The following is a 17065-nucleotide window of genomic DNA, read 5'->3' on the forward strand; positions in this document are numbered from 1 at the left end:
TACCACTTTATTGAACGTATAACTCTGTTAAAATAACTAAATACGGTTGAGACATTAATGAGCCTCTCTGTCCCATACATAGGCCAAGATCACATTTTCATGTTTAACGGTACATAAATCTGTAGTTCCAGTCCTTGGGCTTCAGTTTTTGTGAAGGCATTTAAAAAGATTGATGGCATTTTGAAAAAATCGTTTCTTTTTTCTTTTTTGTGTGCTTTAAGTATCCTTGCAAGAGAAAAATCCTAAGAAACCTGCTGAGGCCTTCACTAAAAGGGCAAGAATATGTCAGGTTATTTAAGGTATGATTACAAAACACTAACCTGGCTTCCTACAAATGTGAAATCTAAAAGATATATCTTCTTTTAGTAAACCGTACGTAGCAACCATAAATTGGCTATTATTTAGCCAACTTGATTTTTTTAATTAATAAATAATTTAGGTTCAGTGAAATTCTCAGCTCTGAAGGGTATAGTTTTATCAGTTTTGACAAATGCATACACTTGTATAACCCACACCCTATTAATGCAGTGTTTCTGTCACCTCAGAAAGTTTCTTCATACTCCTTCTCATTTAATCCCTGTACCCCACTCCCTACTGAGGCAATCAGTGATCTGATTTTTTATTACCAGAAGTTAGTTTTGCCTATTCTAGAACTTCATATAAATGGGATCATACAAAATCTGTTTTTTGTGTCTGGCTTTATGGTTTTGAGATTTATCTGTGTTGTATTTCTTTATATTTTTGAGTGATATTTCATTACATTGTATCAATATACCAGTTTGTTTATCCATTCTCCGTTAAGTAGATACCAAGACAGTTTCCAGTTTTTAGCTATTATGAATAAAACAGCTATGAGCATCACTCTGTATAGCTTTTGGTGGATATATGGTTTCATTTCTCTTAGGAATAGAATCACTGAGTCACAGGGTAAATACATGTTTAACATTTTAAGAAATTGCCAGTTTCTAAAGTGGCTCTACCATTTTGTGTTCCCACTAATAATCTGAGGGTGGTCTTCCTGTTCTCCAACATTTATTATTATCAGTCTTTTTTATCTTAGCCATTTTAGTTGATAACACAATGACATTTCCCTCTTAACTAATAATGTTGAGCACTTTTTTGTATATTTGTTTCCTCTGAAAGAAGTCTTTACCTACAACAAGGTTGTGAAGATACTCTGTTTTTTTCCTAGAAGCACTTACAGGTTTTTAGCTAACTTAATTTTGAATCATCTGCACAACAGCTCTTCTCAACATACATATGTCATTGCCAACAACTGGTGTGCTTTTCATTTCCATTTATATTAAAAGAAAGTGTTCACAGTATCTGGGCCTAAACAAGAGCAAGTCTCTTTGCATTCTTTAGCAGATTTTGAAAGCTGTGGAAATGGTCTTCTTCTCTGGTTTTCAGTTAAGTTTTGTGATAGATACTTACTTTAACCTAGATATTCTGCTGCTGTATTCTTTATCCTCCTCATTGCTTGGTGCTTGTTTTCATGTCCTCCTTTTAATGGATTTTTTATGTTTCATCATTTTTTATTGTTTTTTGTTTGTTTTTTTCCCTTGCTCTTTGGTAAACTGCCTCAAATCCTTTTTGGAACTATACAAATATAAATTCAGAAGATGTTAATCAGCCATTAATTTTAAAGAATATGTTTAGAGGAAACTGACTACACAATTTATTTTTTTCAAATAAATTATATATTTATATTATAAAAACCATAATATTTAATATATAAAATTTAGAAAATACAATAAAAAGGATAAGAATGCCATCTGTATATCCAAAACCCTTTCCATTTTTTTATAATTGTACCAATTGTGATTAAACTATATATGTAATTTTCTATACTTCTTTTTTTTACTTTACATTTTTTATAGTATTCCAAAATAAAAAGTAATTTTTCATGACTACGTAGTGGTCTGTCAAGATGACTAAGGTGTAACTTAGGATCTCTCTTACCATCATAAACTTTTACACTGCATTTAGAAAGAAATCCCTACTGATGGTTTATCATTAGCATGTAGCTGCCCTAAGTTCTGTTCTTTCTCTTCCTTGCTGCTCTTTCCATCCCTACTTTTCTTTTACAGAGGCTAGAGAATAAATTGTTCACCTTACTTCATTCCTTTGAGGTTTTCTGGTTTAATTAAAGGTTGACTTAAATACCCCTAAAGCAGCAAGAAGTCAAAGAAAGTGGAGCAACACAAGGCTGGCCCTAGAGTTTTGTAGGTTTGATTTTCTTTTTATTTTAATCCTCGTATAATTATTTCATTAATTTTCTTATTAAGTATTCTTTGATCACTAACTCCTCTGTTTGCTGACATTTTTACTGAACTTGGCCTTTTTCTGCTAGTAATATCTCTTTACAAACCCTTTTGCTTGAGATATTTCTTTTAAAAACATTGCCAAATAGCCTGTATCTTTTTTAGAGATGACATTTTGAACAGAAATTTATGATTTGTTCATAGCTTTGAGGAAATCTGTAGGAGACCCTCAACATTAGTGTTGTTATTGTAGCAAATTTTTTCTAAAGTTTCTTATAAGCCAGGAAATAATGAATACCCCAAAAAACAAGGGGACAAATACAAAGGAGGAGAATTAGGTAGAATAAGCTTTGTTTTTTCGTTTTTCTTATGCTTTATTTGCATATGTAATATAGCATACATGCCCAAAAGTGCATAGAGTTATATATGTGCATTTTAACATGATTTTAAAACAAGCACTCCTGTAATCATCACACAGGTTAAGAGATAGAACATTGCCAACACTTGAGGTGTGTGTGTGTGTGTGTGTGTGTGTGTGTGTGTGTGTGTGTCTCCCTAATTAGCTTACAAGCTGAAAACTATTAAATGTTCCAGAAAAAAATTAAGGAAGACACAAATAAATGGAAAGAAATCCTATCTTCATGGATTGGAAGACTTAATATTATTAAAATGTCCATACTACCCAAAGCAATCTATAGATTCAGTGTAATCCCTATCAATCTCAGCGGCATTTTTTCAGAAATAGAAAAAATTTCCTAAAATTTATATTACATCTCAAAGGACCCCAAATAACCAAAACAATGTTCAGGAGAAAGCTGGAGTTGTCATACTTCTTTATTTCAAAACATATTACAATGCTACAATAATCAGAACAGTATAGCATGGTACTGGCATAAAGACAGACATATAGACCAATGCAACAGAATAGAGAACCCAGAAATAAACCTTCAGATACATGGTCAAATGATTTTTGACAAAGGTACCAAGGCTACACAATGGGGAAAGGATAATCTCTTCAACAAATGAGGTTGAGAAAACTAGATATCTACATGCAAAAGAATAAAATTGTAACTTTCACCATATACAAAAATTAACTCAATAGAACCTAAACATAAAACCCCAAACTATAAAACTCCTAAAAGAAAACATTTGGGAAGAGCATCATGACATTGGATTTGGCAATGATTTCTTAGATAATGACAAAAAAGCAAAGACAGACAAATGAGAATACATCAAACTTTAAACCCAGTGCACAGCAAAGGAAATCAACAAGAGTTAAAAGGCAACCTACAGAATGGGAGAAATTCATTTGCAAACCATATGGCTGATAAGGGGTTAATATCCAGACTATATGAAGAACTCCTACAACTAACAGCAAAAAATAAACAATCCAATTAAAAAATGATCAAAGGACTTTAATAACTATTTCCACCAACATATATAATTGCTCAATAGGCATATGAAAAGATACTCAACATCACTAATCATTCTAGAAATGCAAATTAGAACCACAATGAGATATCACCTCATGCGAATTAGGATGGCCACGATCAAAAAAGCAATAAATAACAGGTGTTGGCCAGGATGTGGGGAAATTGGAACCCTTGTGTACTGTTGGGCATGTAAAATGATACAGCTGCTATAGGAAAACACTATGAAGGTTCCTCAGAAAATTAAAAGTAGCATTACCTAATTGCTCTGGCTAGCACTTCAGTACTATATTGAATGTAAGTGGCAAGAACGAGCATCCTTGTCTTGTTCCTGATCTTAGAGGAAAGGCCATCCACCATTGAGTGTGATGTTAACTGTGGGTTTCTCAACATAGTATTAGAAGTCCTACTCAGAGCAGTACCTATATATCAATATCTGTATCTCTATATGTGGGACTCAAACTACTCAATGAGAAGAAAACAACCCTATTTAAAAATAGACAAAGAACCTGAATAGACATCTCAAAAAAAAAAAAACAAAAACATAAATAGGCAGCAGATATATGAAAAAATGCTCAACATCACTAATTATGAGAGAAATGCAAATTAAAACCACAATGAGATATCACCTCACACCTGTTAGAATGGCTATTATCACAAAGATGAAAAATGAGCTTTAAGATGTGGAGAAAAGGGAACCCTTGTACACTGTTGGTGAGAATGTAAATTATAAATTAGTATGGTGATTTTGGTAAACAGTGTGAAAGCTCCTTAGAAACTAAAAATAGAACTATATGATCCAGCGATCCTACTCTGGGTATATATCCAAAGGAATTGATATCAGTATATAGAAGAGACATCTGTACTCCCGTGTTCACTGCTGCGTTGTGCACAATAGCCAACTACGGAATCAACTTAAGTGACCATCGACAGGTGAGTGGGTAAAGAAACTATAGTATATGCATACAATGGGATATTATTCAACCTTAAAAAGAAAGAAATCCTGTTAAATGCTACAACATTGATGAATCTTGAGGACTTCATTTTAAGTGAAATAAGTCGGTCACAAAAAGATAAACACTGCTTGATTTCACTTACATGACTTATCTAAAACAAAAGTTAGAATGGTAGTTTCCAGAGACTGGGAGAAGTGTAAAGAGGGGAGTTATTGGTCAACAGACATACAGTTTCAGTTTTGCAAGATGAAAAAGTTCTAGAGATATGTTTCACAACAATGTGCATATAGTTAATACTACAATACTCTACACTTAAAAATGATTAAGATGGTTGATTTTGTTAATGTGTTTTTAACCACAATAAAAAAATAAGTTAACATGTGACAATTACCAAAAAAAACAAATCAAAGATATAAAGAAAAAAATTAAATCCTGCATATATTTTTTAAAGAAAAAATCTCTCTGGGAAATTGCCATTATTAAAATTTGTTTCAATTTCTAAAGTATACAATGAAATATTAAAATTAAAAACTACAAATCTGTCTCTAAATTATTCAGTGTTATATCCACAAAATGTAGATAATTCCTAAGACCACTCTCCCTCCTCTCTCCCTCCTCTCTCCCTCTCTCTCCCTCTCCCTCTCTCTGCCTCTCTCTGCCTGTCTCTCTCTCTCTCTCACACACACACACACACACACACACAAATACATACCTCTCCCTTCTGTGCTTGTATGTCTTCCCCTCTGAATCCAAAAAAGACAGAATATAGAAAAATTTGAACTCTGGTTATGAATAGTTCAAAAGAGCATAGTCCCAATTGTGGGGGTGAGAAGAACTACTCTATTTCACTACCACTTTTACTTTCACATCTGAGAAAACCTTGGACAAATAGGAGTTCCCTGATGGCTTTGATCTTTTTCCTTTCATGGCTCTTGACAAATCACTGGAAGGGGGATGTGGTAGCAGAGATCTACCAATACTGTAGGGTCTATTGATTAACAGCCTTGCTTTTAGGGAGGTCCTTAAATTTATTAGTTGAGAAAAAATGATCAACTTTAGTCAGAACTAAAGAAGAAATTTAAATTTAGATTTGTATAATGCTATTCTTACCAAAAAAGAATTGGAAATAAACTTTGGTTTTTCAATACATAAATATAATTTCTATTGCTTCCTTAGCCATTATCTAACATGCTGAGAATCTAGAAAATTTAGGATTAAAGGTGAGCTAGTTAAAAATAGTTGTTTGGTGTTTAGATTTTGTTTTTTAATTTAACATCTGTTGATGAGCTACTGTAAAAACATGTCTTAAATGTTTAGGATCAGTACAAGTAATACTCCAGCTTTTAGTAGGTATAAATATACCAACTTTTATAGCTATAAAGAATATCTTATTTCATCTAATTTAATTTATTTGGAGGAATAGAAAAAGAGGATTGTGAGTAACTGAAGAAAGCAAAGACTAATGTAGATATGTCACAATATTTTTAATATCTCATGTTGACCTGGCTAAAATGAAGGTACTTTTAAAAATCTATCCTTTTATACTTCTAAGAAAACATTTAAAATTAAATTTGTATGCTGATGTAGTATAAAATTCTACACTTTTATTATTGAAGAGACAAATCCAGAATATACTAACATTTTGTTGTGTTCTCACGATAAAATATTTAATATGCCTCCTACTTTGAGTAATGGCTATTTAATATTCTTTATAATAGAGTCACAACATTCTCCTTTCACTCTCCAGAAAAAGCATGATTATGAGTCATGACAAAAGCTTTGGTGATTTGGAGGAACAGAAGGGGGCACGGGGAGAAGTTTCAGTTACAGAGACTAAAAATGAGCTTGTTTTTGGTTTTTTCCTTCCAGATTTTGTACTTCAGCTGCTGATATGAAAATTAGATTATTTACTTCAGATCTTCAAGATAAAAATGAATATAAGGTATATTGACAAGTATAATTTATAAATCTTTAGAGTTTATTTTAAAACATGTAGTTATTTTTTTGCTTTTTTAATTGAATTTATCCCGATTTAAAATGACTTTTTATGGTCATCATTAAAATAATGTAATTTAGGATCGCATTTATTCTTTTATAAGCTACAGTAATTAGGTTCTTAGTAATGACTGCAGATTATAAATCTGATACTACTTACTAAATTAAAATATTAAGTAGGAACAGCAAATAGAATAGAAAATTCACAGTTGGATATAATAAGAGTATGATAGACATGAACACACATGGAGTAAGTTGAAATTCAAGGGAAAAAAAGATCAGTACAGCATAGCACAGGCAGAATTACAAAGTAACTAGGAGCACAAATGCAGGAGCCAGACCCCTTGCATTTTGCCCAGTGCTATTAGTAATGGTGTGACCTTGGCCAAATAACCTAATCTATCTCTTTGTGCTAATTTCCTTACCTATAAAATGGAGATAATCATGACAGGTGCCTCATAGGATTATGAGCATTGACTGAGCTGATTCATAGAAAACAATTAGAACAATGCTTGTCATAGTAAACCCTATATATGTGTTTTCTATTACTATAATAAATAGCCCTCAGGGTGGTTTAAAATTGCATTATGTTTTCTTATAAGAATGGTATTGCCTTCTTGACTTTATAGTAAATCAAAAATATAAATAATTTTATAAATCAAAGGTAAACTATAAACCTTTTTAGTCATTTCGAAAATAGTAAAAATTATGCTCTAAGCTATATACAATAGGCTTAACATACTGTATATATTTGTTAATTTAAGGCTGTATCATGAATGGCCAAGTGTATAAATGGCATATAAAATTTTGACCTATCAAAACTTAACATGCTAGTTATAATAGACATTAAACATTTAATGTTAGTTTGTCTTGTAGACCATGGCAAAAGCTTTGGAGAATGATTTAGGGGACCTGAGTTTGTTAAACTTACATAAGAATGTTTAAACCAAATCCATTTCTTTTTTTATATTAATTTTCTACATAGTGAGAAATACCATATAGAACCACTTTATTAACCTCAGAACTGAGATAAAATTTGAGTTTTTGGAAGGAGGGAAGGGAGAAAAGGAGAACAATATCCATTAAAATATTTAAATATCTGACAGGCCTATTTAGGATTTCAACTGTAAAAATTTAGACAAATTTAACTTTGCCTGCTCACATAGTCCTCTACCTTGCAATTTCTCATTTGTCCTTTCTGTGTCCAGAAGAGGTTTTCTATGTTGACTGTGACTATGGGCTCTATGCTGATTGTGACTAGCTAGCTCCAGTGCTGACAGTCACATTGAACAAGTAAAGAAAGGAGGTGAAGTCCATCCTATGTGTGTGTGTTAAGTAGTAGTGAGTATGCAGAACAGCAGGGATAAGGTAAAAAATATATATAGATGCATTCTATCTCCATACCCCTAACAAGTTTCTCTAGCTTCAATTTTTATTTAAGTTTTATGTAATAAGTGAGAAAGGAGGTGATATGAGGACAGGTACAGTAAAAAAGTATGTGTGTTTTTGTAAGAAATACATACTAGAAAAGAAAGACTAAGCTAATAACAATGTGTTGAATGATCAACTTCTTTCCAAGATAAACCTTCCAGAAAAATTGAATGTATAAATCATGCTTTAAAAATAGCAAATTGCTTAAGAAATATTTATAGAAAAGAAGCATGCAGTGAGAAAGCTTTTAAAGCACTGAAGTAAAAATATTATGTAGGAATATTATAATTATTTTCCTGTTTTCTCATTAATTTTTCCCCTCCTGTCAGATTTTAGAGGGCCATTCAGATTTCATTAATGGTTTGGTGTTTGATCCCAAAGAAGGCCAAGAAATTGCAAGTGTGAGTGATGATCATACCTGCAGGTATGTTGTTTATTTTACAAATCACATTTTTTAGTTTTTATTTTAATGAGAATTTCAGTTTTTTAATTAGAGAAAATGTAACTTTTATATAAATTCCACAAAATGTTCCACCAAAAGAAGCATTCTTTATTTAAATCATTGATATGGCACAAACATGAATTTTGAAACCAGTTGGTTGATCTTTTGTCCCAGCTAATGGAAATTTCTCTTGCTGATTTATGGATGTCTTCTTTGCTTCTTGTTTTAGATTTGCATATTTATGAAATCTAAAATATTGAATCAAATTCTCCAGTATTGGTCAAGATCAGCAGGATAATAAAAAGCAGTTGCCAAATTGTGAAGTTACTTCACAGATCCTGTATGATAAGTTAGTGTTTAATAATGAACTATGAATCTCATCTGCTACTTAAGACTCATAGAAAATTTAGTGTTTTGACAAGTTCAGCAGTCGCTATTTGAGGTTTTCTATAGATACAATACATTTTAGTATCATGTTCTTCTACCCTACCCCCTAGTTTAGAATAGATGGTTAGCTATAAAATTTTAATAGTGCCTAAAGCTGGAGAATATCACAAGTAAAGAACAAGATGAAAAGCAAGAGTAGCAGGTGGAAATAAGCTAAGGATTCAGGAGTGAAATGAGTGAATCAGTCATTAAAGGAGTGTAAATTGCTTCATTTGCTTTAACAGTACTGTGAGCAAAGAAAAAAATGCTGTTCAGCTGTTTTGCATAGTTTTAATGTTTGATAAAGCTGTGTGAAAATCATTAGTATTAATACTTACATACATATAAAGCTATTAAATATGTATCACTTCACATTTGAAGTAAAGCTGCTAGCTACTTTTTAAATTTTTAATCTTCTTAATATAGCTCATCTTTTTAAAGTTATAGAGTCATAGGCCATTTTTCTTTATGTACTGCCTGTTAAAATTTTCATGTCAGAGACATGAAAGATTAACATGACATTAAGATTCTAGGGCCACAAGTGTTACAAAACCAAGTTTATACAGCAACCTGAAGAGTAAATGGAACTATTGTTAAGGTAAAAATTAGATCATTAGAAACAAATGATGGCATTTCAGTTCTTTAAAACATGGACTTTCCTAATCACAAGCATTTGTGATGAAACCTGCAAAAGGGAAAAATGACTGTCTTTGCAAGCTCAGAAACACCTCTGAATAGTGAACAACAGCTAGAGAGACCTAGAATTGCATTCCATACTCTGTTTCTTTTTCTTGTAGTAGACTTTGAGATTTTATTGTAGACTAATAAAATTCTCCCAAAATTTTGGAGATTGACATAGGGTTGCCAAATTTTTATTTTGTCAAGTACAAGAATTTTAAAAGTTTACCACCTTCTACTGTTATCATTTTATAAAAGAAATGACTTTATTATTCTAAAAATTAGAAAGGGCTTAACTTCAGAGTAAGTGCTTTAAACAAATTTAAGTTTTTGAAAAACTCACTACATTGTCCCTGATTATCTCATTTTGCTAGACTGTGGTTGTTGATATTATTGTTTAGCAAATATTTGCTCTCCTTTCTTCCTCCCATGGAAGGAGATTTGTCCCCTGATTGGGCTTAGCTTTGTGACTTGTTTAGGCCAATGTAATGTTAGCCTAAACTTCTGCTTGTATCACACAAGCAGAAGTTTTAAATGTTATACCTGGTTTGACTTGACCTCCTGTGCTCTGTTACCTGCTATAAGATAAACATGTCCTAGATAGCTACTGATCCCAGAATGAGAAACACAGGAAACAGATATGGACATCTGGCATTATGAAACGCAGCTTCCCATAGACCCATGAGCAAGAAATGTATGCTATTTTTGTAAGCCACTGAGATTTGGGGGTTGATGTACAACATCATTACAGCAATAGCTGGGGAGCTAAATTTTTAGACTTTATAAGCTTAGTTCACCAGCCAGAAGTAAAGAACTCTGATTGGCTATTAAAACCAAACGTCTTAGGCCAGAAGCTAAGCAATATAGATAAGATTTAAAAAACAAAAATAAAAACAGAAGATACAAGTAAAACAAGAAGTTTAAGGAGGAGTAGTGAGTTTATATACTCTCACAGCAAGAAAGGAAAGAAGGAATTCTGAGGGAACAGGCTACAAACAGAAACATACTTCAGTACAACCATGTTCATTAACTTGAAGGAAAGAATTGCCAAGCTACAAACAGATACCAGCCAATTGGCACCTATGCAATTTAGGCAGAGGAAAGAGCCATTTACATCCCAAGAATGACTCTTAGTTATCACTATACTAAAGTAATGCCAAACATAGACTGGGTCTACATGTTGGTGGTAAAGGTACATTAATGAAATCCTTGTCTGATCCTAGTCAAAGCCTACGTCATCTTGGGAATGGTTTTATATGCATATGATACCATACTTTAAAAAGAATGCTAAATAGAATAGATAGAAGATAAATAAGGAAAGAGAGAACTTGAACAACATTATAAACCAACTAGACCTAACAGATATATAACACACTCCAAACATTGGCACAATATGTGTTATTCACAAGTGCACATGGAACATTCTCCAGAATAAACCATATGGTAGGCCTCAAAACATTTCATTCTCAATAAATTTTTAAAAACTAAAATCATATAAAGTATCTTTTTATACTACAATGAAATAAAACTAGAAACAGAATAAATACTGGAAAATCTCCAAATTTGTGGAAATTAAGTATTGCACTCTTAATCAGCCAATGAGTCAGAGAAATCACAAGGGAAATTAGAAAGTAGTTTGTGACAAATAAGAACAAAATACAACACACAAAATTTATAGGATGTAGCAAAAGCAATGCTCTGAGGGAAATTTGTAGCTATGAACACCTAAATTAAAAAAGAAAGGTCTCAAATCAGTAACCTAACTTTATACCTTAAGGAACTAACTAACTAACTAAACAAACAAACCCAAAGCTAGCAAAAGGAAGAAAATAACAAAGATTACAGAGGAGATTAAAAAAAAACAGAATAAAAAACAAAAGAGAATCAGTGAAACCGAAAGTTTAATCTGTTAAAAGATCAAAAAGTTAACAAGGCCTTTAGTTAGAAGAAGAAAAAAACCAGAATACTCAAACTAGTAAAATCTGAAAAAGAGGGACGTTACCAACCTTAGAGAAATGAAAAGGATTCTACTAGAATACTATGAACAATTATATACCAACAAATTAGATAGTCTAAATGAAATGGACAAATTACCAGAAACACAAAAACTGCCAAAACCGACTCAAGAAGAAATCAAAAATCTTCATAGACCTATAACATGTAAAGAGATTGAATCAGCAATCAAAAACCTCCCAACAAAGTAAAACCCAGAACAAGATGCTTCCACCAAACATTTAAAGACGAATTAACATCGGTTTTTCTCAAATATTTTATTTCTAAAAAATAGAAGAGAAAGGAACACTTTTTAACTCATTCTATGAGCCACTGATACCAAAGCCAGACAAAGACATCACAAGAAAACTGCAGACCAATATTCCTTAAAAACATAGATTGAAAAATCCTCAGCAACATCTAGCTAAAACTGGAAAACTCTTAGAAGAAAACATAAGAGCAAATTTTCATGACTTTTAATTTGTCAATGGTTTCCTAGATATGACACCAAAAGCACAAATAACAACAGAAAAAATAAACTGGACTTCATCAAAATTAAAAGCTTTGGGCCATCAAAGGACACTGTCAAAAGAGTGAGTGAAAAGACAACTCTCAGATGGGAGAAAATATTTGCAAATCATATATCTGGTAAAAGTCTTACATCCAGAGTGTATGAACTCTTTTAACTCAACAACAAGAAGACAACCCAGTTACAAAATGGGCAGAAGACTTGAATAGACAATTCTACAGGGAAGATATGCAAATGGGAAATAAGCACATGAAAAGATGCTGAATGTCAGTAGTCCTTAGAGAAATGTAAATAAGACCCATAATGAGACACCACTTCACACACACTACTATAGCTATTATCAAAAAAAAAAAATCGCAAAATAAGTGCTCATAAGAATGTGAAGGAAGAAATTGGAGCCCTTAGACTTTGCAGATAGGAATGTAAAATGGTGCAACCACTGTGGAAAACAGTTTGTCAGTTCCTCAAAAAGTTAAATATTAAGTTACCATGTGACCTATCAATTTCACTCCCCAGTACATACCCCAAAAAATTAGAAACAAGTATTCAAACAAAAACTTGTAAACGGAATATTCCTAACACTATTCACAGTAGCCAAAAGGTGCATATAACATAAATGTCTATCAATGGGTAAATGGATAAACGAAATGTGTTACATCTATACATTGGAATTTTATTCAGCCATAAAAAGTAATGAAGTTTTCACATATCCTACAACATTTATGAACCTTGAAAACAATGTTAAGTCACATAAGCCGGACCAAAAGGCCACATATTCTGTGGTTCTCTTTATATGAAGTCTCCAGAATAAGCAAATCCATGGAGACAGAAAGCAAGATTAGCAGTTGCCAAGAGCTAGGGGAAGGAGAGAATAGGAGTGGCTGCTTACTGGGTGTAGTAGAGTTTTCTTCTGGGATGATGAAAATGATCTGGAACTAGATAGTGGTGATGATTGTGCAACATTATGAATGTACTAAACGCTCCTGAATTGTATTCCTTAACATGATTAGAATAGTGAATTTTATGGTCTACTACTATTTAAAAAATGCTAAGCTTTAACATGTAAAACATTATAGCAGCTATAGCCTATGCAAAAGAATATTACATATACATATTACATATACATATAACAAAAGAGATTATGTCATAGGAGCAGTCCTACAAGATATATTCTTAACAGCCTGTGCTATATAGAACAGAAGGAATATCTCTTCCTGACCCAATGCCTATTGAGAAAAATAAATTTTAAAATAACTTCAGTATTTTGATCTACGCATAATTTCTGATGTTCAACTTTGATGTTTCCAAGAGAAACACAATATTATAATCAGCTAGCAGATTTGTGGCCTTAGAAACAAACACCGTTTCAAAACAATCTGTCCCTGAATAGGTTCATGAAATTTATGTATTTTATTGAAAAATGCTAAGTTCTGAATCAAGCAGAATAAAGATTCACACTGTGAACCAAGGTGCTATTCATAATATGAAATGTTATTATAGAAGATGATAGATTAAATTTTAACTAAGATTCCATCTAGTTTCAGCATTCTATGATCTATGATCATTCTATGAAAATTTATAAGAAAATGAGTTCTCATTTAAGTCAGCAGTTATCAGTCCCTATACCACCTTTTCTAACAAACATAATGCCTATCATACATTCTTAAACTCATAAAAATTATAGACTTCAAAATATATAATTATAATAAGGTATATTATTTTAGTACCTTAATTGTATTATACGTTTCTATAAAAAGAGAACAAATTGTTATAGAATAACAGAGCAGTGTGTATATGCTCAGATACAACTACATATGAAAACATAGTGAAATACGTTTTGTCCCTCTCTATAACGAATAAGATTAGATATCAGAAAAATAAGATAACAGGAAAATGTAAGGCAGAGGCAAGGCTTCCAAGATGCACAGTTCCAGGGATTTAATGGTTTGCATAGAGCACAGTGGAAATAGTGCCATCTGGAGTTCTACAGTGTAATATCCCTGAGCAAATCAATAGTATTAGAATAAAATCTCATATTAGTAGTAATAGAACAAAATTAAATATGATAAGAGAAAGAGGGAAATACTGGTAAAATAGGGATAATATGCCAAGACAAATTATAGGATGTCAAATTGAAAAAATAAGGAAGGAAAATATTCTTGCAAATCAGCCATTTTTATATGTATAGTATCAAAGTAATTCACGGTTTTGCTATGGAATGAAATATTGACAAAGATTGCAGAAAAGGTCTCCTGTCTTGAAATGTCTCCACCTTTTTGATGAGTCTGTGAAGTTTGCTCTATCAATCAAAAGTCATGTAGAATAACTAACATCGCTGGCTTTCATCCACTAAATGGTTGTGGCACTCCAATCATTAGAACAACCAAAAATGCCCACTTAGGTGTTGGAACCTTCCCTTATTAAGAATCAGTGATTTAGGTAATGATATGTGACCAGGCAAGGCACTATTCTGAGCAGTTTGTATGAATTAACTCATTTAATCCTCAGAGACCTTATATGATAGGTTCTCTTCATAGTCCCCTTTTGCAGTACTCTTATTCCTTTTTTAAGCGTAAAGTAATATTGTTTCTACTTTAAGGTTCTTTAAGAAGTTTTAGTGTTGTTATGTTATTGAAAAACCTCATATTTATAATACCTGTTTTCATCAAAAGTATTTTGTAGGGCTTAAAATTGATAGACTTGTACTTAGAGTCATGTTTATATTAATAGAAATGTCATCATTTTCTGCTGGTGAAGAATTTTTAGCTTTTTAAAGATACCCTTATCAAAACACCCTAGTACCAGTTCTTAAAATGAAGATGTCATGTTCCTTCTTCATACTCCATTAGTCCAGTTATTCAGATGGGGAAGAAAAATAAATGCAAGCTGCCACAGAGAATTGCATGGTATCAGTAATGTCTAAGTAACAGAGAGTCTGAATGCTTCTGAGAGACAGACTTTTCTAGAGGATGGGGAAAGTAATTTTGGAAGTAGATTGCTTTGGACAAAATACTAATAAGGTATTTTGTGGTGTCAGCCTTGCTTTATTGCCTCAGAGGTCATCACAGGAGTTAAAAGAATGCCCTTCCAGTAGGTACTCAGTGAGTGAGTGGCTGAAGAGGTGGATTCAACTATTGTATCTGTCACTGCATCTTTATAAAAAAAGAAAAAAAAAAAGGTGCCATTACAAAAAGAAAAAGCATCTGTCAGATGTGTTTAATCAAAGAAATTCCCAAGTAAATCATGGGGTTGCTTACCATTCCGCCTCATGTTCTACACCATTTTCTTAATGGTCCCTTATCATCTCTACCACATACAAACATACACAAACACATATATACATACATAAATAATTATGTATACACGTATATACACAGGATGATGTAAATACTGCCATTTGTCTCTTTGTATGTTATGTGTTTATATATTCATATGCACAGGGAAATACAAATACTGATGTTCATAGTTATCACCCAGTATCATCAAAAGAAGGCAAAAATTGTTTTAACATTTGAAAGGTAAAGAGTTGCATATTCATTTAGAAAGATTTATTATCTCCTACATCCAGAAGAAGGTAAAAGTGATACTTAAGTATTTAATGGGTTAAGCTTATTATTTTAAAAACACACTAATACAGAACATCTTATTCCCAGTCAGTGCCAAATAACAGATGTTCTTTTATATTAGAAACAGTACCATGCTGTAAGAACAAGTCAGATCAACAAGTATTCATTAAACATGTTTAGTATAGCCAATATTTAGTACTTTGGGGGATACAAAAGAAATAGAAGGCCCAGTACCCACCGTAACTACAACAGATGTCAAAAATCCCTTTCTTTCTCCTCCTCACGCCTCAATAATCTTTTATGGTAGAGGAAAATTGACTTTTAGAAACCAGGGAATTCTTAGTTTAAGACTAATCTAATAGAGGCATACAATGTGCCAGTCACTTTGTATATGAACATGGAATATTTGTAGTTGTTTATGGTAAAGGAAAATTGACTTTTAGAAACCAGGGAATTCTTAGTTTAAGACTAATCTGATAGAGGCATACAATGTGCCAGTCACTTTGTGTATGAACATGGAATATTTGTAGTTGTCATGTCATAGCTGGGATCATTTTTTAAAAGAATGGCAGAAGGGGTGAGATATTAAGAATAAGATATTCTTTTTTAGAAATGTAACCAAATCACTGGATAAGAGAATACCAAATTACCTAAGTGATTCACTAAGCCAATAGTATAGTTTTTGAATAATGTTACAATAGTAAAAAGGATGTTTATTAAATATCTTCAGTGTACCACATGTTAGCTTAGTTTTTTTTTTCCATATTACCACTGTTTATGTACATTTGAGAGTCTTTAAGATCCATAGTTAAGGGGGAGTGTTCCTCCTCCGCCCACACCCCAAATGGGATCACAAAATGTGTGATATATTTAAAAACAGTCCTTGTGGGAAACAGAACAAAGAGGACTGAGATCCTTCTGAAGGTAGGCCGATGAAACGTTCCTTGGGAGGTAATCCACATTTAGGAGCACATAAGGCATGCCTAAATAATTCCAAGTACAAAGTAAAATCAGGATAATTTATATTATTCATTATAATGTTATGGTGAAATAATTCAGGAAATAAAGTTCCCTACTTGCCTTCTAAAATTCCCTGTAATTTTTTGTAACATTTTGAATCGAGATCAATTATTGTATAATTCTAACAAAAGCCTTGAGAATATAATAAAATTAACAGGTTGTGTTGAGCTTGGTAATACTTTACCTGCAGGAATGGAACATAAGGATCTGTGTCTTTATTTTTGTTCTTTTATTTCAGGATATTACAGAAGTACAAACATTCTGGTTACATGAGTTACCTTTGTATAGTTTGAGTCAAAGTTGTAAGTGTGTTCATCACCCAGATAGTGTGCATTG

At 32.3% G+C, this 17065-nt stretch overlaps 1 protein-coding gene across 4 annotated transcripts in view; it reads left to right on the plus strand.

The window, feature by feature from the left end:
* NUP37 (nucleoporin 37) overlaps positions 1-17065 on the plus strand; it is a 44073-nt gene that overhangs the window by 9946 nt on the left and 17062 nt on the right. For all 4 annotated transcript variants that reach the window (XM_045553105.1, XM_045553106.1, XM_045553107.1 and 1 more), the window contains 2 exons: positions 6520-6592; positions 8406-8500. In XM_045553105.1, the coding sequence (XP_045409061.1) occupies positions 6520-6592; positions 8406-8500 (168 nt within the window). The remainder of the gene's footprint in view (positions 1-6519; positions 6593-8405; positions 8501-17065) is intronic.

Source organism: Lemur catta, chromosome 6, assembly GCF_020740605.2.
Source record: "Lemur catta isolate mLemCat1 chromosome 6, mLemCat1.pri, whole genome shotgun sequence".
Lineage (NCBI taxonomy): Eukaryota > Metazoa > Chordata > Mammalia > Primates > Lemuridae > Lemur > Lemur catta.